This window comes from Prionailurus viverrinus, chromosome D2, assembly GCF_022837055.1.
Source record: "Prionailurus viverrinus isolate Anna chromosome D2, UM_Priviv_1.0, whole genome shotgun sequence".
Lineage (NCBI taxonomy): Eukaryota > Metazoa > Chordata > Mammalia > Carnivora > Felidae > Prionailurus > Prionailurus viverrinus.
In genome coordinates, this window is record NC_062571.1 from 55,724,863 (window position 1) to 55,747,592 (window position 22,730).

The 22,730-nt window shown below is 40.5% G+C and overlaps 1 protein-coding gene across 4 annotated transcripts in view; it reads left to right on the top strand.

The window, feature by feature from the left end:
* The window catches only part of ENTPD1 (ectonucleoside triphosphate diphosphohydrolase 1), a 90,057-nt gene extending 74,236 nt beyond the window's left edge, over positions 1 to 15,821 (top strand). For all 4 annotated transcript variants that reach the window (XM_047824835.1, XM_047824833.1, XM_047824836.1 and 1 more), the window contains 3 exons: positions 9,123 to 9,239; positions 11,005 to 11,142; positions 13,137 to 15,821. In XM_047824835.1, coding sequence (XP_047680791.1) covers positions 9,123 to 9,239; positions 11,005 to 11,142; positions 13,137 to 13,343 — 462 coding nt within the window. In that variant the 3' untranslated portion in view covers positions 13,344 to 15,821. The remainder of the gene's footprint in view (positions 1 to 9,122; positions 9,240 to 11,004; positions 11,143 to 13,136) is intronic.
* Positions 15,822 to 22,730: the final 6,909 nt, after the last annotated feature.

Genomic DNA, 22,730 nt, shown 5'->3' on the forward strand with positions numbered 1-22,730 from the left:
AAATTGTTCTCCTTACAGCCTTCTGAACCTCTACTTGGCAGTCTCCTTAGACTAGCTCATTGTTTTCCTCTGAATAAGATCTTTTTTCTCTGAATATAGCCCTTAAGGTCAGCACTGTACCTGTACCTATTCCTGCTTTGGCAGTTTCTGTTACAGAACTTTTTTTCCCCTCTGTAATTTCTCCCTAAAGCCTAAAAAAAACTTTTTTGGTCTGCTTCCTCATTTATAAAACGGGGACAGAATTACCTGTCTCCTTGCTAGTTGTGTGTGATAAGCCAGACAAGTGGTGGTGGACTAGTAAATGTCTAACAACCAGCTCTCTGGGGATGGAGGGGCTAAATTGTGGCATTTGCCAGTTTACATGGTAGTACTCCTACCATGGCCCATTTTAATCACCATAATATCAGCTGGCCCAAAAACTCTTGAAATTTTAACATTAGCTCTTGTGAGTGGATAAGAGCCACCTCCAGCATATCACCACCAGTAGCAGAAAGCTAACATACCCTAGCACCATGTGGGCCCTTAGTAAGGTTAGCCCTTTGTCCTAATGGTCCTCACCCTCGGCTGTTATACCTGCAGAAGTTCCCACTGCCAAGTTCTTCATCTGGAAGCACAACTATTTGCAACACAAAAATCCAGTTGCATTCCAATTATTTCCAGGACCAATTAGCCTGGGTATTCTCAAGCCACAGAGAATTTGCAGGGAGGGAATGTTTGCCACAATTACATTCAGCGCTGGTGATTTAATTCTTACTCTTTAAATAGGGTATTAAAAAACTGTCGATGTTGTTTTTCTCAGTTTGACTACATTGGTTGCTAGACAGAATCCAATTTGTAGGCAAATCAGAAACACCAACAAGGAAAAGGGAACATCTGTAGAGAATTATTTATGAGGTAATTTAGAAAAATTTTTTAAAGATCACATTGTATCATTTATATAAACAAGAAAGAATATAAAACAAATTCAAGAGGGAACTGGAATTAAAGAACATTAAACACTTGTTTGTTTCCATATGTATACATATACTTGTGGGGGGGGCGCACACGTGTGTGTGTGTGTGTGTGTGTGTGTGTGTGTGTGTGTGTATTTAGCTCTGAGCTTCTGAGTAGCCAAGGGGAAAAATAAGACATAGCAAGATACATAGTTTTCATTATACCCAGCATACTGGGTCCCAGGACAAAGCAGAGCTATTCCACAATTGATTCCCAAGGATATTTTATAAAGGAGATTTCATTAGACAATGTCTTTGACCATATTTTTTTTAATTGCAATTTCTTATAGCAACTATAAGCTAGAGGCATAATATTAAAAAGCCAACTCAGTCATAGAAATTCTGTAATGGACTGAGGCAGTAGGTCTTTGATAGATACTCAGCTTGATAGAAGGGAAGAATTCAGAGTAGCTGGAAAAGGGGGAGACATGTATCTTTCAAGTCCTCTTTCATAAATATCTAAGCTGGAAACTGGAAGATGGGGAGCTGACCTTTTGAGACTATATGTTCTCTAAAGATGGCCTAGAATGTTACTATTCTCAGTTGCTGTTTAAATATGGGCCCATAGGTTATAGACACCAATCAATTAAAGGTTTATAAAGTAAGGCTAATTCCTAACATGGAGATTAAGAAGCTGATCACAGATTTTGACCTCAGTAGTACAGGCCATCCCCCTTAGTACCTAAAGGCAAAGTCAGGAATTCCTAGAACTAAGTCAGCATTTCCCTTAATAATTGCCTTTAGGTCCATTCTGGCAACAGAATGTCTATCTGATGTATGGAGTCTCCTAAATCATACCCCAAGAACAGAATCAGAATGATTTTTTTTCTTCCAGACTTTTAAAGAGTCATCTACCACAGCCATAGGAAGAAACTTGGTGATGTATCCTTGAACCATCTGATTTTGAGCAGTGTATCCTCATGAGGTATTAAAAGAAGAAGGTGGTTTTGTCATTCAGTATAACTCTTGGGATTATGAATAGAAGCATTCTTTTTTTAAAAAAACTTTTAAAATGTTTATTCATTTTTGAGAGACAGAGACATAGTGTGAGTTGGGGAGGGGCAGAGAGAGAGAGAGAGAGGGAGACACAGAATCTGAAGCAGGCTCCAGGCTCCAAGCTGTCAGCACAGAGCCCGATGCATGCAGGGCTTGAACTGACAAACCAGGAGATCATGACCTGAGCTGAAGTCGGACACTCAACCGACTGAGCCACCCAGGTACCTCCCCAAATAGAAGCATTCTGAATAGGGTTAAGATTACTTTTTAATTACATAATATAAATAAATAAAGGAAAAAATACTCACCCTAAACGTTATCATCCCATCCCATCTCATCAGCACTTAATTTTTGTGAGTTCAATTCCAATGCATGTTTGTATAAACAATATTCCACCCTAGAAGAGACTTTTCCAAGGGATGTAAGAGGCCAGCTTAGATACTAAAACTCACCTGAGTGGGTTTCTGAAGAGCATATACAGCCAGGAAAACTATCAGTTAGGCCTTGACACATGAAGACTTTCAGAAAAGATTGACAGATATATAAAATGAAAAAACAAGTATGAATTTGAGTATGAATGGTTCCTGAGCAGAAGAGAAATAGATGACCTTATTCTGGAGCACAACTGCCCAAGAAAGAAAGATGAATAAACATATTCCCAGCTCAAACAGCAAGCAGGATTTGCCCCTGATTCTAAGACTTGATCTCTATTGTGGCTACAGAGGAATAGTAATTTCTATAGTCTATTTCTATACGGAATATAAAAATAACATTATGATCTGAAAAAAAAATTAAAAATATGTAAAGGAGATGACTTCATCAGTATGCAGGAGACTGAAGGGGAAGGACCCAGAAAGGGAAGCTGGTCAAACATCTAGAGCCAAGATGAAAAGCTAAGACAGGTGTTTCTCATAATGATCCATAAACAGATGCTGACAGTCACATTCAGGTGCGTGTTAACAAGGCTTTTCTTCCTTAAGGAATATCAGAACCAGACTGCAGGTCGGGTCCAGCCAGGACACCTAAACTATGAGCAGTTTGCTGAAGGTGTCCTGCAGGGATAAAACATTAAGAAAGCTAACTCTTTATCTTCCCAGTTCCTGTGGACGTAGATGTGGCTGAGGATATTAGGGCTGAGAGAGTTTAAAACATTACTTCAAATTTGATTCAGGTATTTGTAATAGAAGGGCATATTTGTATTTATTTTATTTTCTATTCCTTATATAATGGCATTATTTCACAGTTGCATATTGCTTACTTGATTCTATTTTGAGAGAGGACTCTGAATCATAACCTGCACAGTCAGGTCAACAGCTGGCATCAAAATATAAGGGTTGTCTAGACCAGCCGTGTGTGTGTGTGTGTGTGTGTGTGTGTGTGTGTGTGTGTGTTAAAATGTACATAATAGAAAATTACCATTTCAACTACTTTCAAGAGTACAATTCTGTGGAATTAAGTACATTTACGTTGTGCATCCATCACCATCATCTACCTCTAAAACTTTTTTGTCTTCCCAAAAACAAACTCCACTCATTGAACAAAACACTAATTCCCCACTCTTCTTTCCCCTCTGCTCCTGACAATCACCATTCTGCTTTTAACTGCTCTGAATTTGACTATTCCAGGTACCTCGTATAAGTGGAATCCTATATTTGTCTTTATGTGATTGGTTTATTTCACTTAGCATAATGTCTTCAATAGACCCATCATTCTTAACTCTTCAGGGGATCACAAGACTCTTTGGAGAATGTGTTGAAAGCTAAGGATCTTCTAAGCAGAAAAATGGATGCCCAAATTTTGCATACAGTCTAAAAGATATCATGGTTCCTTGAGATGGACCTTTGAGCTCCACATTAAGAACTCTTAATCTAGAACAAAAGGTACCTAGAAGCCAGAGATTAAAGTAGAACCACAAGCCCAAGCAGGGCAGTGGCTTGGAATGAATGTCACACAAGCGTTAGAGGTGAGTCTGTTTAGATGGATGGGAAGCAAATGTAGACACATGTGCCAGAGACAGATGATCCTGAAACTGATACTATGCCTGCCTCTAAAATGCTTCCTGCCAGGGCAGAGCAAACCTAATATCTAGTAATACAAGCAGGTCAGCCACACTAGAGAAGCGAGTTTACATGTGTAGTCAGGTGAGAACAAGGAGGATAGGAGAACATGTCAAGTGGTCAGTTTGGGGTGGAATCTTGAGACTAAACTGTAATACTTGTTCCTTCTGTGACTACAAATACTTCATTTAATCTTTATTCCAAAGTACTATCAATAGGTTTTTCATTGGATCTTTGGAAAATGATTTGACAAGCCCCCTTCCTTCCTTTATAGACAATTTTGGCTTTGGGTTAATTTTCTGGATTTGTTTCCCCGGAAACGTGATAAAGATGGGAGTGCCAGTTATATTACTAGGCAATCGTTGTTCTTATGAAAAAAAAAATGACCCCTGAAACAAATTGCATCTGGACTGGAAGAAATTAGAAAATGAACAATACCTACTCTATGGACTTCTCTAATCTGAATAAAGGCTCTGTATATGTGGAGTATGTAACAAAAGGCTTTATTTTTATAGCACTTATTTATTGTCCATCATACCATCTGCTACTTGTTTGGGTTATGCTGTCTTCCACTAGAGGGCAGGGATTTTCATCTATTTCCATCACTGCTTGGAACATAGTTGTTATTCAGTAAATAGTTGTTGAATGAATGAATGAATGAATGAATGAATGATATGCAGCCAAAAGTCAAGGAAGAGGTGGAATGAAAAAAAAAGGCTATTGAATTTTCCAATTAGGAGAGATTTTAAGGAGCATAGTTTCAGAAGCCATGTCAAAGTAAACAGAAAGCTCCCTGCGAGATGTTCCAAAGTTGGGGGAGCAGGGAGGAGGGTTGGTAATTGATATCACAAAAACAAGAAGAAACTTGAGAGAAGATAGACGCTGCACTGAAACCAGCTAAGTTAAATTGAACAGGAATACATGTATTGCATTTTTGTATAGATTAAAAGTTGCACAAAATTTGGCTGGCTGGCATGGGCATGGTCTTTATAGGTTGACATGTCAGTCTCCCCCACTGTGGGGAAGAAGGGAAGGATGGTATACTTTTTATCTTTTTATTTCTAGGCCTGCCAGAATGCCTGGAATATTGTATATTTCAGTAAGAGCACTTTAGTATTTGGAATATTCTAGGGATATGACCAGCATGCATAGAATGGAGGTGGAAAAGCATGTAGCATGTTCAGAGACCTATAAGTACTTCAATTTGTTTCCATGTGGGCAGGCAGGAGACTTGCCTCTAGTATTCCAAAAGTTTTCCCCCAAGCTTAAAGATAGCGTTTTGATCATTAGATGCCTTTGTCTGAGGTTTATGATCTGTAAACTCAGTTGTGTATAGTACAGGAAAATGATGGTAATTTTAGGAAGATTAAAGATGAAGATATGGTTCAGGGGTTTGGAAAGAAATAATTCCAGGCTTTGGAGGAAATGAATAACCCTGTTTGAGGGGCTTATAAAGTACCATTTTTGGGACTCAAAGAAAATAGAGCATATTTTAAGCTTTAGGGAAAAATTATCTCCTACAGTTATAAAGTGTTAAGAGTCTTTGAAAGAAGATCTCATAAGATCTGTATAGATATTTTAAAATTTTTAGGTCTGACATACTTGCAGTAAAGTGTGTACATTTTAAGGCCATAGCCTGATAGTTGTTAAGGACTACACCTGTGAGTCCATCATCTAGATGAAGATATAGAACATTCCCAGCATCCTAAAAGGTTCCGTTACCCACTCTCCCAGTTGACCCACTCCCTCTAAAGATACTTACTAGCCTGACTTCTATCCGGATAGATTAGTGTTGCTAATTCTTGGAATCGTAGTATGTATTCTTTTTTGTCACACTTCTTTCACTCAGTATTGTCTGAGATTTATCTATGTTGTTGCATGTAACAGTAGTTCATTCTTTCATTGCAATGTGATATTCCTTTGCATGAATACACTAAAACTGGGGTGCCTGGGTGGTTCAGTCAGTTAGGCACCTGACTTCAGCTCAGGTCATGATCTCAGGGTTCATGAGTTCAAGCCCCAAACTGGGCTCTCTGCTGTCAGTTCAGAGCCTGCTTTGGATCCTCTGTCTCCCCTTTTCTCTGCCCCTCCCCCCCTCAAAAAATGAATAAACATTTTTCAAAAATACACTAACATTTATCTATTCATTCTATAGTTAATGGACATTTAAGTTGTTTCCAGTTTGGGGATATTATGTACCACTTTATGAACAGTCTTTTAGTGCATATTTCTACTCACAAAATATATTTACCTTATGACCAAACATTTTGCCCTCAGGAAATTCTCTCAATGCAAAGGCTCAAAGATGTAAGTATATTGTGGCATTATTTATAATAGTGAAATATTAGAAAGCCTAAATACTCATGAATAGGAGATTAAGTAAATTATGATATAGCTATACATAGTAACCTTTTATAGTTATTTACATGGGTAAGGTAAAATCTACAGGGAAATTTGCCCATGATGTATTATTATCAAGTGGAATGAAGTAGGATTATAAAACAATGTGTCTAGTATGATAACATTTAGGTAAAAATATATACATATATTTTAATATTTTACATATATATTTGCTGCAGGGATTAAGCAGCAAAATTGTTAAAATTTTTTAAATTGTTTAAATTGTTAAAATTGTTTCTCTCTAGGGAATGGGTAGATGAAGGGGAAACTTTTATTTACTTTTTATTTTTTTAATGTTTATTTTTTAGAGAGAGAGAGAGAGAGACAGAGTGTGAGCGGAGGAGGGGCAGAGAGAGAGAGAGAGACAGAATTGGAAGCAAGCTCCAGGCTCTGAGCTGTCAGCACAGAGCCCAATGCAGGGCTCAAACTCATGAGTGGTGAGATCATGACCTGAGCCGAAGTAGGATGCTTAACCCACTGAGCCACCCAGGCACCCCAGGGAAACTTTTATTTTTAACTTGTAATAATTAAATTCTATACAACAAACATGTGTTAACTTTCTAATAAGCCAGAATTATTAAGACATATGTATTTTGAAGGGAAAGAAATGAAGAGGGTAACTTTTATATATTGAAAAATAAGTAAGAGTAGGATTGAGATGCTAAGGGAGGTTTCTGTAGTTCAGGCAACAATCTTCAAGAGCTTTGGGGGTAGGTGGTGGCATAGACCAGGAATTCCTGGTGACAAACTGAAGACTCAATATTTTGCATTATCTGCCTACACAAATTTTCTATTTGTTAATGTTTTTCACAATAATTTACTTATCTAAAAAGCAAATGTCATGCCTTAGCAAAAGCAAGAGAGTTTTTAGATGCTTAACTCATTAAGCCTTTTGCTGGTAGAATGAGCTCTAGGGGTAATTTCGGAAAGTGTTCTGAAATGTAACAACTTAAGGAAATATTAATTATAAAAATTAAGACATGCTTATTATTAAAAAATCAAACTATACAAAAAGCTTAAAGATCCAACTATATGTTCCACAAGAAACTCACTTTAGACTTAGGAAACTCGCATAGGCCAAAAGTGAAGTGATGGAAAAAGATATTCCATGCAAGTGCCAACCAAAAGAAAGCAAGGGTGGCCATACTTAATCAGACAAAATATATTTTAAGTCAAAAATGTTCACAAGAGTCCAAGAAGGATATTATATAATGATAAAGGGCCAATTCACCAGGAAGATACATTAATTATAACTATGTATATACCCCAAATCAGAGCACCTGCGTCTTTAAAGCAAACATTGATAGAACTGATGGGAGGAAGAGACAGCAATATTATAATTGTAGGAGAGTGCATGAGCAGGGGAGAGGGGCAGAGGGAGAGAGAGAATCTCAAGCAGGCTCCATGCTCAGCATGGAGTCCTATGTGGGGCTTGGTCCCACAACCCTGGGATCATGACCTGAGCCAAAATCAAGAGTCAGATGCTCAACTGACTGGGCCACCCAGGCGCCCCAGTGCCTCACTTTCAATAACAGATAGAACAATAGCAACTTGAACCACTCCATAGACCAATAGACCTAACAGGCAAATACAAAACATTCCACCCAAGGGCAGCAGAATATATATTCTTCTCAAGTGCACATGGAACATTCTCTAAGATCACATCTTAAGTCACAAAATAAATCTCAATGAATTTAAGAAGATTGATATTATACCAGGTATCTTTTCTTTCTTTCTTTTCTTTCTTTCTTCCTTCCTTTCTTTCTTTCTTTCTTTTTTCTTTTTATAAAGTTTATTTATTTTTGAGAGACAGAGAGCACAAGCAGGAGAGAGGCAGAGAGAGAGACACAGAATCTGAAGCAGGCTCCAGGCTCTGCGCTCTGAGCACAGAGCCTGATGCAGGGCTCAAACCCACGAACTGCGAGATCATGACCTGAGCCAAAGTCAGATGCTTAACCAACTGAGCCACCCAGGTGCCCCACCAGGTATAAAATTCCCCACAATGGAATAAAACTATAAATCTATAGCATAAGGACACTGGAAAATTCACAAGTATGTGGAAATTAAATAACACACTTTTGAACAACCAAAATCCTCAACAAAATACTAGTAGACTGAATTCAACAGTACATGAAAGGCTCATACACCATGACTAAGTGGGATTTATCCCTGGGATGCAATTATGGTTCCACATACAAAAATCAACTGGTGTGATATACCATATTAACAGAATTAAGGATGAAAACCCACATGATCAGCTCAATAGATACAGAAACAGTGCAGAGCCTGCTAGAACTCACAAATGGTGAGATCATGACCTGAGCTGAAACCAACTAAGTGCCCCAATACACAGTTTTTTAAAGATGGGATTTTTAAAACCTGTTCCTCTCTCTTCTCTTCTCCTCCCTCAACGTTCTTTCTCCCTGACTCTTCCATTAAAATTATAGAGAAAATTAGTTACCCGGTAGCTCAGAAATGCACATCAGCAGCAAAGCAGCAGCAACAAAATGATACCTCTTTCAGGAAGGAAGCAGCTTTGGGGGCAGGAATATCACTTTGTTCATTAGTTTACTCAACAGAGATTTCCAGGCACCTTCACCATGGGTTCAGCCTTCTGGAGAGTGAGTCAGTGTCCCCCTGTGTTGGACACAGTGCAAAACTGCATTTTCTGTTGCAGGCATTTTCAGCTTATTACTATGTGATGGAGTTTTTAAACTTTACATCAGAGGAAACCCCTACTCAGGAAAAGGTGATCGACAGTATGGAAAAGTTCTGCTCTCAGCCTTGGAACGAGGTAAGTGACTGGAAATAGCAGCTTTCAGTATTGCCCCATGCTCTTGACGTCACAGAGGATGTAAGTCTGTTCTTTAAGTCCTGCTAACCTGACCAAGATCCAGCAAACATGTTAGAAAGGCCCAGAGGGTGCTCTTAGGTAGGAGTGAGTGCATCAGCCATTTCTTAATAACTGGACACACAATGGCTTAAACAAACAGGGTCTTACTTTTCTCACCTAATACCAAGTCTGGCAGTTGCCAGCTGCCGGTATGGGGTCAGCAGTTGACTCTATCTAAGCCATTACTTCTTCAATTCTGGTTTTGTTTTGGTTTGGTTTGGTTTTAGTTTATTTATTTATTTTGAGAGAGCACGAGCAGGAGAGGGGCAGAGAGAAGGAGAGAGAGAGAACCCCAAGCAGGCTCCACACTGCCAGGACAGAGCCCAAAGTGGGGCTCAAACCCACGAACCATGAGATCATGACCTGAGACAAGATCAACAGTAGGATGCTGAACCGATGAGCCACCCAGGCGCCCCTTCAATTCTCTTGTTATGCCTATCTTCTCATGGACACAAGTTGTGGCTTCAGAGATCACAGTTACGTTCAAGGTCAGAAGGGTAGAGCCAGATACATCTGTTCCATTTTTCAAGAAACTATAAGCTATCCTAGAAGCTTCTGAGCAGTCTTTCTCTTACTTGTTAGCCAGGACTGGCTGGGAAAGCAGGGTGCAGGATATTAGGACAGGCTTAGAGCCTTAGATCCAGTGTGAGGTACTCCCTGGACTGGGCATGTTGTCACACATTCCCCTTCCCAGCCCCCAATCAGAGTTGTATGAGCAAGGAAGACAGGGAATTCACAGAATCTGCTATAAATGCCATTGTGTTAAGACCCTTTCTCCACTGCCCAGGTCCAAGGTATCTCCTACTTATTCATAAATTTGAAGCACAAATTTTTTCTTGTCTGAAGCACTGAGTCATTCAAAATCTAGTACTTCTTTTTTTTTAATGTTTGTTTATTTTTGAGACAGAGAGAGACAGAGCATGAACCGGGGAGGGTCAGAGAGAGAGAGGGAGACACAGAATCTGAAGCAGGCTCCAGGCTCTGAGCTGTCAGCGTAGAGCCCATTGTGGGGCTCGAACTCACAGACCGTGAGATCATGACCTGAGCTGAAGTCGGACGCTTAACTGACTGAGCCACCCAGGCACCCCAAAATCTAGTACTTCTTGATGAAAGTTTCCAGGGAGGAGAGAGGTATGGGGTCTACTCTAATCAAAAAAGATCATCTAGGGGTAGGTCAAAACAACAGCTGTTTTAAGTTGACAGGATTGCAAATGTGAATGGTGCTTTCATTCTGAAGAGGTGTAATTAATTAAAAATGGGTGCTCTTCTCCTTGGCACTGACCAGAAAAGGAAGGAAGATTGCGCAAGAGGCTCGGACTTCTCCCTCATATTCTGAGTTAGAACAGGAAGGAAGGGTATTCAGAGCTTTCTGAAAGAGCCCCTCAAAATACCTCAGCACTTTACAGCTAACAAAACACTCAGGGGAGCACGTATTACTATCTCATAGAACCCAGTGGAGGAAAAGCTTGCATAACAGACCCTAAACTGTGAGCCCCTGCATCCGCTAAAGGAGTGCAGCCCCCTCCTAAGGCCCTCTGGAGAGGCCAGCGCTCAGGCCTGGCTGGGCTGGGCCTTTCTCCTCAATTGCTCAGCTCCGATGGTGAAAAGAGGGCCATGGAGAGGTGTCTGTTGTACATGTGTGATATTTCCTTCACTTCACTTCCAGCTGAAGACATATTTTGGTGATGTGAAGGAGAAGTACCTGAGTGAATATTGCTTTTCTGGAGCCTATATCCTCTCTCTCCTTCTGAATGGCTATCATTTCACAGCTGATTCCTGGAAGAATATTCATTTCATGGGCAAGGTAATTTGGGTACTTGCTGGGTTGTGGGCTGATTGGGTGACTGAGGCAGCTTTGGGCTTGAAAGAGGTAGGAGTCAGCCTGTTAAGTTTGGCCTGGTGTCCTGTTCTACCATTCACCTGTAACCCAAGCTGACATTTTGTGTCAGGCCCTCCTATGTTGACCGGCCAGTTGAGGATAACCTATCTAAGGAGCACTACCTGTACAGAATCCTTTCTGCTCATATAACAGTGACTAATTCCTTATAAAACAAACAGTGAGATATTAAAGTAATGTAACAGAATTTCAGTAGCCTCATTGATTCTGTTTGCTGACCTCAACATCCATCCCAAAGGCCATCTTCCCAAATGATTATCCCAAATCATCCCAAATGATTATCATGGCTTCTCATCAGGGCTCATCAAGATTGAGTAAATTGAAAGCTTAGTGTAAAGAAGGAGATGAGTAACTGTGAAGTCAGGTTAGCGTCAGCCTTACAGAAGCAGCCTCACGGCTGTGCTTTACCAGAGCGCCACCTGCAGGTACCAGGCATAGAGAAACATTTACACTGATGGGCAACTCTCTACCTTTTCGACCCATACCCACTAATGGCAAAACACAATACTCCCTTTATTAAATATGGTGACTTCAAGCAAAGCAAAGCATTGAAGCACAGGGCTGTAGCAGCCTTAAGAATACTGTTTTCACTATTCTCTTGTCAATGTTGACCTTGCTAATTCAAATGCAAATCTTTTCCTTGTTTTAATATCCTGGTCTTTCATTTTGTCACAATTTATTTTGTCTCTCTGAAGGATGTGTTTATGTCAAATTTATGAGTGATTTCTATTCTTTGAACTTCGGTGAATGAGCTAATATGTCTAAACCCCAGGTGGTAACTTCTCTAACTCTGAGCCTTCCTTGACCCTGCCCCCGCCCCTCCACCCCCATAAAGGGAAGTCAGATAAGGTTCCTTCCCCCACCAAGAGAAGTGGACCTTTTACAAATTATTCTCAGCACTGGTAAAGGTTTGGGGAGAGGAGCATTTCCACATGGAAATTGGTTGGAATGTGAATTGGCACAACCTTTCGGGAGACTGTTTTGGCAATATGTGCTAAGAGCCTTAAAATACACACATCATTTTATCCAATTACTCCATTTCTAGGATTTATAAATAATTGGATAAAGTGAGTAAAAGTAAACATATAAGGCGGTTCATGCCAGTGATGATGCCTTGAGACATGAGCTATACAGTTTAATTACATGTTCTGTACGAAAAAAACATGCACAGACAAGACTTGGGAGGCCGCAGCACGAAAAGGTAATAGCAGCAACTTCTGAGTGATCAAGTATAGGAAGTTTTAATTTTCCTTTTTAGGATTTTCTGTACAACCTCATTTTCCCACCATGACCATGCACAACTCATGTAATAAAAACATTTTCAAAATTATTTATTATTCATAGACTATCTGTATTCCAGTATGTTTTGAGGTGACTGGAAAATATCCAAGATGGCAGGCCCAGGGCGTGTTTTTATCTTTAATAAGAATCCTTTCTCATGCATATGTACAGTCTTCCAACTTCCACAAAGTAACACAGACTTGCTGGGATTATTCCCCAGTCTTTCCTCTTTGAATCATAAAGATGTCCTGGTTACATATGGATGAAGTTCCTGGGCCTGACATAGATGGTAAAGACCAGAAACAGTCTTTATTCTCTTATCTTTTGACCAGAGAACTTTGTAAGTTCTTCTTGGCAGAAGCAGGAGAATTGAGCAGTTATTCACCAAATTCCCTTCTGAATTTCAGGAATATAACAGTGAGGCTCCCCAACTCACCTTAATCACATGCTCTGGCTCCATTTTCCCCACAACCATATTCCCAGCTTAGAATGTAAACACGATCCATTAAGAGAACTGGACACGGCCCTCTCCACCTGCTCTATCAGTGTTATGGATGGGATTGTGTGAAAGCTCATCTAACCCTCTGGCCAGAAGCAACAGCCTTTCCCCCACTTTGCAGATCCACAGCAGCAGTGTCGGATGGACTCTGGGCTACATGCTGAACCTGACCAACATGATCCCCGCTGAGGAGCCGCTGTCCACACCTCTCTCCCACTCCACATATGTCTTCCTCATGGTCCTCTTCTCCCTGATCCTGGTTGCAGTGGCCATCATAGGCTTGTTTATCTTTCACAAGCCTTCATATTTCTGGAAAGACATGGTATAGCAGGAGCAGCTGAAATCTGCTGGCTGGAGTGAGAAAAAAAACTTGCCCAGGGAGCATTTTCCTCCACAGTGGTGTTCAAAGCCATCCCTCCTTGCTCACCAAGGCCAGTCTTGACCAGCACGGAGCTTCCCTGGCTTTTGCTGCTGCCTTTCTATGGGAGGTATTCACCACCACCTGCCTCAAGGACTACCCTGCAGACGTCGTCTCTTTTGTGAGTCCTTCCCATCTCCCCTTTTCTCTTCTGTACTCTGTGCTTGTGTAGGTCTGGAAGACCTGCTGCCTTTCATGATCTTAGCTCTATAAAAGAACAATCCTGACTTTGTCCTGAAGAACTGAGGGTCCTGCGTCCTGCGCTGGGAAGCTGCGCTGGCTAAAAGAAGAATCTCAGGAACCGGTTCAGCTGTACTCACAAAGACCCTTTCTTTCTCCTGTTGCCCATTTATTAAGAACGCCATACAATGCCTCTGGAGAGGGCAAACACACATCTCATTCCCAGCCTGCTGTTTGCACAGGAGAATTTTCTAGACGAGACAAATATGTGCTAGAGCCAAAGAGTCTCACAAGGGAATTTATGTGCTTGTGTAATCAATACAATACTTGAGCCAATCCAAAACAGGGATGTGGATGAGTTACATGTTCCTCGGTGATGCCAAAATGCTACAGAACAGGACCCCCAGACTAGAGATTTTTTTTAAAAGCTGACGTGACATATAAGCATTCAGATATAAGGGCATACTATATGGTAGGTAAACATGTCAGGAAGAAAAATACAATTACTATGAAGAATTTGGAAAATGCAGCCTTCAGTATATCTATTGGGCTTTTATTTTTATTGTAATAAAAATACATATAACATGGAGTTCACCATTTTAATGTGTACAATTCAATTGCATTTAGCATATTCACAGTGTTGTGCAACCATCACCACTATCTAATTCCAGAATATTCTGCCCACCCAGAAATTAGCTGGAGACAAGACCACCCCTGGGTGGGTTCAAACCATCAACCTTCTACTTAATAGCCAAATATGCTAATCAATTGCACCACAAGATGCCCACTGAGTTTTAAAGCCACTCCAGGCCTTACTGTCACAGGGTTTAATTTAGTGAGAGCTACAGCATGCCTTTTCACTGCCATGGCATTTACTCATCAAAGTGTGCCAGGAACCAGGTCTGAAAGTGTTGTTGCCACTCCTGTCACACAAGAATGGGATCTCTTTACTTATTCCATGGACTATTTTGTGGGAGAAGCAGCAGCTATGGACCTTGTCACATAAACGTGAAGAGACCCTGTACCTTCTTCCTTTAATGACTGCTATAAGAGTTACCTGTTGAGTAGCGTGGAGTGGTGACGTGTTACTCTGACGTTGTCCCAAGCTCCCATCTCTGGATCTGGGGACGACTGTTGAGCTGATGCAGGGAGGAGGTGGGGTGGGGGAGGAAAAGCTTTCCCACAAACTGGAAGCCAAATGCCCTTGGATAACTAAGTCATTTTTTTTTTACAACATCCAGGTGAATACAAGCTTAATAAAACTGAGAACAGGAACTTTCTCTTTTCTGCTACTCACAATTGAACTTGTTGTACTTTGATTAGGAATAAGAAGCCAAGTTTGGGCACGTTTAAACTCTTTTTATTAGTAGAAGTGGCTCTGTTGTCACAGCTAGTATTTATGGAGCATTTGTTGTGTCCCCATGTTCTGTGCTTCCATGCATTACGTCCATTCTCTCATTCAATCCCTACAACAATCTGACGAGAGCCACTACCACTCCCATTTCACAGAAGCAGACTGAGGCTCAGAGAGGGTAAGTCACTTGCCCAAGTGGCTGACCTAAGGCCTGCAATGCACTTAGCCATTATTTTCTCTCCCAAATATACTAGACTGTCTCTTTATAACTTCTAAGCACACACTTAACTCTGTATGAATACAAGGATCACAGGCATGGTAGAAAGGGAAGTAGACATATGATCTCTTCCCTGATGGACCTGTGATTTAACATTGCTTTAAGTCCACAAAGTCTGTCATAGCAACACCGATACTCTGTTCACGTACTTTGCATGGTGATATATGTGGCATACGATGCTAATCAAGGATTCCCCATATTCCTGGCTTCTTAATTATAGTGCTTGCTCACTGCATAGCAGTTCTGCATCAAATAAATAATAGTTGATGATACCGATGAAAATAAAAAGTCATATAACTAGAGCCAACAGCAGCTCCTTTCTTCCTTATGTCTACATACACAAAGCCCTGTCACGCACATTCTCTATTCTGATTCTTAAAAAACCCCATGAGGGCATAAGTACTATTTCTATTTTATAAATGAGGGTCACACAGACAAGTAGATGGTAGAGTGGATATTCAAATTCATGTATTCTGTCCCAAGTTTATTGCTCTGTCTTTTCTATAAACACCGTCCTTTGGCAAATTGGAATTATAATCCACAATTTTCCTTCAATAAACATGGAAATCTTTTCTTATTCCATTTCTGTCTTGCGGCCTGGGTCCAAAACAAGTGCATTAAGGTATTCGGGAGCCAAATTCCACTTGTTTTAAGTCTCAAGTCATGGAGATGATCATCAGGCACAACCTAATCTCATTTCTGTTGGAGGGAAAGATGGTTTTGTGGCAGATTCAGGAATCTGCTTTGGGCCATTCTGTATGAGAAAGGCTAAATAAAATGGGTCACTGTCAACTGGTTTTAATACTGAATTGGCCACTGGTTATAAATGATTACCATTCCTTCCTGGCCCTTCACCTAAACTTAGTTCTGCCATTCCTTTAGAAGGTGGGAAACTTTTTTCTGTGGACCACATCAGAAATGGTTACTTCTGTAGACAAAAGAATGAAGTGTGTGTGTGTGTGTGTGTGTGTGTGAGAGAGAGAGAGAGAGAGAAAGTTTTCTCCTTATCCAATTCTTTAATAAGAAATATAAAATGCAATATAAATGAAAGTGTTTAAAAGTATACTTCATTTTAATGTTGTATCAGTCAAAATCTCTGCAAGAGATGGTGCAAAGTAGGGAACTAAGAAGAGTTTAAGAAATTGACTGTATCCAAGGTATTATCATTTCAACATGTAGTTAATATAAAAATCACTAACATTTGTTTTTTCACATTAAGTTTTGAAGCCCGCTGTTGTGCACTGCAGTTACAGCACATCTGAACGAGGACCAGCTATGTTTCAAGTGATCAACAGCCACGTATGACTAGTCACTACTCCACTGGACAGCACATGTCTAAAAATACGTTCAAGGCTTAAAAAGACACAGGCAAGAATCCTTTGTCTTTCTACTGAGGGGGGATTAAAAGAAACAGCTATAGACACTGTAGCATCTTGCTATTATTTATTATATATGAAGTTAAAACATTATTCTTAAAACATCATTCTTCTTTAAGATCTCAGCTCAGAATTTCACTTTATTCCTCAGGTCTTGCTGCCTTTTTTTGTGAAGGCAGAGATGCCTGTTGTTCAGGCCAAGATGCCTGATGAAAGACCTTCGGGAAGTTTAATCTGGATTCAAAGATGACACAAGATAATTTTGATGATTATATCCTATAATCAAATTGTAAATCTGAATATTAAAGGTTAGTTTCTTAATAGCTCACAAAGGTTACCACATTATTATATTAAAATTACTGTTAAAATATATTCTTATTTATCGTCAGCTTTAAAGATGAGCTGAATTTCACCCAGATTGGTCCGTTCTCTCTCTGATTCAGGTTCTAATAATCATTATCTTGTTAGAACAGGACAGTTGCTTATAGTTAGTTGTGCTCGCTAACCATGATTCTTTTCAGTTTGTGTTGAGTTTTATCTTTTAAACTTGTAACAACCTTAAAGTTTGCATGGCTTACCACAGTAAGCCCATGTCCATGATTTTGCATGTCCATGGGTTGATTTTCATGTCCTTGGGTCTGCATGTCAGCTGGGCAGCTCTCCTCCAGGCAGTTGGTCTGGTTCAGGCCTGCTCCAATGTATCTTGCATTCTCCTACGAGAAATGAATGGCAGGGACACAAGACAGTAAGAGGAAACATGGGAGGCCTCTTATATAGCCTTGGCCAGGACAGGCCCCTGTCCCTTCCATTCACATTCTATTGACCACAGTAGGTCATGTGACCAAGCCCAACATGACAATTTGGAGAAACACTGGGAGGAATGGCTAGGTCATAAGGCAAAGGACACAGATGATGGATCCCAATACACAGAGGAGTGAAGCAGGGGGCACAATGATTGAACCCACCACAGTGTCTCCTTAAACTAAAACATGAAGTGTGTTTTCTATAAATTATAGTCTACTTATCTTGTCAAGGAATATTCTTCTTTAAAAATGTCATTACTTTCAAGTAATTGACAGTTAATCTGCCACTTCTTTCCACAGCCTCAATCAGGATGCTCTAGCAGCTTGCAAATTAGCCATATATTCCCAAATGGTAGATTTCCTAAAAGAACATGTGTCTATTTTCTTCATTTTATGTGTTTAGGACAATGTGTAGTTAACTACCGGGTTTTTATTTGTACATGAACTGTAATACAACTGAATATAATTGGTTTTTATCACAGGTATGATGGATTTTTTAGTAACGGGGAAAGGAGTACCTCCATGAACCTTCTCTTTAGAAAACTGGCATTTAAGACTATACATGTGACAGAAGCACTGCTATACCTTTTGCGTTTCTCTATTTTATTTAAGTTTATTTATTTATTTTGAGAGAAAGAGAGAGAGAGCATGGAAGGGGCATAGAGAGGGAGAGAGAATCCCAAGCAGACTTCGCACCATCAGCACAGACCCCAATGAGGGGCTTGAGCCCATGAGCCGTGAGATCACGAACTGAGCAACTGAGCCACCCAGGCGCCCCTTGCATTTCTCTATTTAAAAAATTTTTTTAATGTTTATTTATTTTTGAAGGAGAGAAAGAGGATGAGCAGGGGAAGAGGAGAGAGAGAGAGGGAGACACAGAATCCAAAGCAGGCTCCAGGCTCTGAGCTGTCAGCACAGAGCCCGACATGGAGCTTGAACTCACGAACTCACAAACCACGAGATCATGACCTAAGCCAAAGTCAGAAGCTTAACTGACTGAGCCACCCAGGTGCCCCTACATTTCTCGATTTTAAATTTAAGTTGATACAGTAGTGGCATCACCCTCATCAGCACCTGAGTTGACTTTTTATTTTAATATACCTATTGAATGTGTGTTGAAGAGCAAAGCTCACCAGAGAATATGGATCAGTCGATGACAAATGAGACACAGTCACCTAAGAAACAACATCATTCCTTATAATGAAGTTCTAAGAAGAAAGGGGAGGCAAGCCTTGAGAGCTAGGTAAGGAATGCTGTGACCTAAACCATACTGGTTCTCCTCAACCTGCCCTGCCTGAACTGTATAACTTAAAGCCACGACTGCCTCAAGTAACCAGGATAAGAATCAACTTCATCAACAGCACCTGCACACTTTGCCATGGCAACATTTTTCATTCTGATTCCCCTTTCCAATCTTCTTATCACCCCAGTAAAGACCTGATACCAGGAATGGTGGTCACGTCTCCAACCTATTAAAGCCAGAATAAGTTTTATAAAAAGCAGGTTTTGGATGCCTGGATGGCTCAGTTGGTGAAGTGTCTGACTCTTGATATCAGTTCAGGTCATGATCTCGTGGTTCGTGAGATGGAACCCCGTGCTAGGCTCAATGCTGACAACATGGAGCCTGCTTGGGATTCTCTCTCCCTCGGCCACTCCCCCCTTCAAAATAAATATATACATATATATTTAAAAAGGAGGTTTTAGGGGCGCCTGGGTGACGCAGTCGGTTAAGCATCCGACTTCAGCCAGGTCACGATCTCGCGGTCCGTGAGTTCGAGCCCCGCGTCAGGCTCTGGGCTGATGGCTCAGAGCCTGGAGCCTGTTTCCGATTCTGTGTCTCCCTCTCTCTCTGCCCCTCCCCCGTTCATGCTCTGTCTCTCTCTGTCCCAAAAATAAAGAAACGTTGAAAAAAAAAATTTAAATAAATAAATAAATAAATAAATAAAAAGGAGGTTTTATCACATTGCTTCCTAACAAAATTGCTGGTGGCTTTCCATTGCCTACAAAATAAGGTCAAACTCTCCAACAGACATTCAAGCTTTTTGATCCATGCCTATAAGCTGTCTCCAGGCTTACATCCCACTCCACCCCTCTGACATTACCTACACTCCAAATACGATAGACTGCCTCTTCACCCAACACTGTTCAGGTTTTTGCTCAATTTGGAACAGCTTTGCCCCACTCTACCTTCAAAGCTCAGTTCAGATGCCTTCAGTGAAGTCTTTTTCACATCTCCAAGTCAGAATAAACTTCTTCCCTTTGCTAGGGCAGCCCTTTCCCTGGGCCTGCATTAGAATACTTAGACCAGGGGCGCCTGGGTGGCTCAGTCGGTTGAGCGTCTGACCTCGGCTCAGGTCATGATCTCGTGGTCTGTGAGTTCAAGCCCCGCGTTGGGCTCTGTGCTGACAGCTCAGAGCCTGGAGCCTGTCTTGGATACTGTGTCTCCCTCGCTCTCCGCCCCTCCCCCATTCGTGCTCTGTCTCTCTGTCAAAAATAAATAAACATTAAAAAAAAATTTAAAAATAAAAGAACACTTAGACCATTCTATTTGTTCTATTCGGTGTCTGAGTTAAGCTCCTCAGGGGAAGATACGTGACTTCTCTCTGAAAAGTTGGCCTCAGAGGTATTTTAGCAGGAACTAAGGTAATAGTCCTAGTTAATCTCTATCTCCACTGCCAGGAAGTCTGGTCTATACCACTATTTCTGCTTCGGTATCCATATTTTTTAATCTTTGACATGATCTACGTCTTCCGCCAGCTTTTAAGGACCAGCTCAACTCCTGATTCTTTGGTGGTGCCTCCTTGGATTACCTACATTGAACTTTTCCTTCTTGGACCATGCATTTAGTTTCTGTATAGCTCACCACACAGCCCCTGATCGCACATATTACTTAAGTAGAATTTTAAGGATTAGAATGCACCCTAAAAGTCATGCTTATCAAAATGTAATGTGTATGTAACTCACCTAAGAATTACTACTAATTTTTTTAAAGTTTTTATTTATTTTGAGAGAGAGAGAGAGAGAGAGAGAGAGAGAGAGAGACAGAACGCGGGCATGAGCAGGGGAGGGGCAGAGAGAGAATCCCAAGCAGACTCTGCGCTGTTATCACAGAGCCTGACAACGGAGCTCCAACTTACGAACCACAAGATCACGACCTGAGCTGAAATCAAGAGTTGGCCGTTTAACCGCCTCAAGCCACCCAGATACCCCAAAATAGATATTAATTTTAGTTAATCAAAAAATGATTGCATAGGTCTGCGGTGAGGCTGAGGTTCTCCATTTCCAACAAGCTGAATGGTAATGCCACTACTTTAGCATTCCATGGAGTTCCTTCTGCTGACTCTCAGATAAGTGGTCATCTTCAGCCTGAATGCCATTTGGCAGCCTGTCCCAGTGGGCCAGCTCAAGTGCAATTTACAAAGCTTACTCTTTCTCTTACACAACATTCCTCAAGGGTTTCTTTTCGGGTCAGTTTTCCATGCCTCTGGAGATTTCTGTCTGCCTTGCTATCTGCCTTTGGGGAACAAATGCCTTGCACTCACTGAAGGCCTGGTGTGCCTCAGAGAGATTTCTCCCAGCTCTTCTGCCCTGTATCAACATTCATAGATCAAAATCCTTTTTCTCATGTCTGCATAATATTATCTATAGTGTTTTAGAATTTTAATATCCAGACCCCAATTAATGTACCTTTAGTCATTTTTAGTCTTGCTATTACAGAATCAAGAATGTTCGTGAGATAGTGAAGAGATGGTTTGTTGTAGGAAACAGAGAAGAGTATGATGAGAATGGGGCCAGATTAAATTGGGCCTTGAAGAATATGGAAAGGAGTTTAGATGAAACACATTAAAAACAATGCAGAGGGCAGAGAGAACTGAAGTTTTTTTTAGGAAGGACCTGGAATGGGTATGAAAATGACATTTAGGCACAACCGGTCAAAAAAGAATAAAAGAGACGAGCTGCTGAATAATCAGGTAAAAGACCTGGAGAATATGAGACACGTTATAGAAGAAAAAAATCTATAGGTTTTAGCCCTTGACCTGATATAGGATACCAGAAAGACAGAGATGACTCAAGGGATTTGAAGTTGACTGACAGGCTTAACAGTGGTGCTTTCAGGAGAAACAGGAAAGTTAAAGAGTTTGCTAATTTGTATTTTTGGGAAGGAGTGGTGTGGAAGTAAAGAAATGATTGTTTGGTTACATGTATGTTGAAGTATGACATGGCAGCAAGATATCCAAGACAAAATGTCACCTAATCAGGGAAAAAATGACAGATGACATCTTTGATGGCACCAATCCAATTGAACAAGGTTCAAGAGTTATTTTCCTCTACAACAAGGTTTTAGGGGAGCCTGGGTCACTCTGTTGATTAAGTGACTGTAGGAGGGGCCAACAGGAGGGGAAATGGGTACAAGGTTTCTTTCTGAGGGAAAGAAAATGATCTGGAATTGGTGGCAATGATTACACAACTCTATGAATATATTAAAAACCACTTGCCTGTATACTTTAAAAGGGTGAATTTTATGGTATGTGAATTATATCTCAATATGTTAAAAAAGTAACTTAAAGACCAATGAAAGAAAAGGCTGAGTTAAATTGGGGGTCAGCATAAAAGACTCTGAACTATGTGCTCATATGTTCCCAATGTCAGAGCAAGTAGGAGAAAGCAAAGCTGCCATGCATCTGAGGTCATATAAAAACATGGCATGGGTTTCAAGTATTTTGAATTTTTTTTTTTTTTTTTTTTTTAGGAAGTACTACACACAGGATATGACAAATTAGTAAAGGAGTGCTGATTTCGGGGGGAAGTACTAAAAAGTTATCCATCTTTATTTCTGGATTATTTTGGATTTGATTAAAAACAATTTTTTTTATTAGTTTTCTTTATTTTTGAGAGGCAGAGAGAGACAGAATGTGAGTGGGGGAGGGGCAGAGAGAGAGGGAGACACAGAATCTGAAGCAGGCTCTAGGATCCCAGCTGTCAGCACAGAGCCCGATGCAGGGCCCGAACTCACAAACCGTGAGATCATGACCTGAGCTGAAGTTGGACGCTCAAACGACTGAGCCACCCAGGCGCCCCTGGATTTGTTTTTTAAATAGGTCAAAACCTAAAAACCAAAAATAACATTAGGATTAAAGATATTTTTGCTCAAAAAATTTAATCTTGTCAAATTTTTTTTCAATAAAATAAATTGAACCATTGAAAAATTAACTTGGCAAGAAAAATAAATGAAGTGTGCCATACACTACAACATAGGTCAATCTTAAAAACATTATGCTAAAGAAGCCAATCACCAAGGGCAGATAC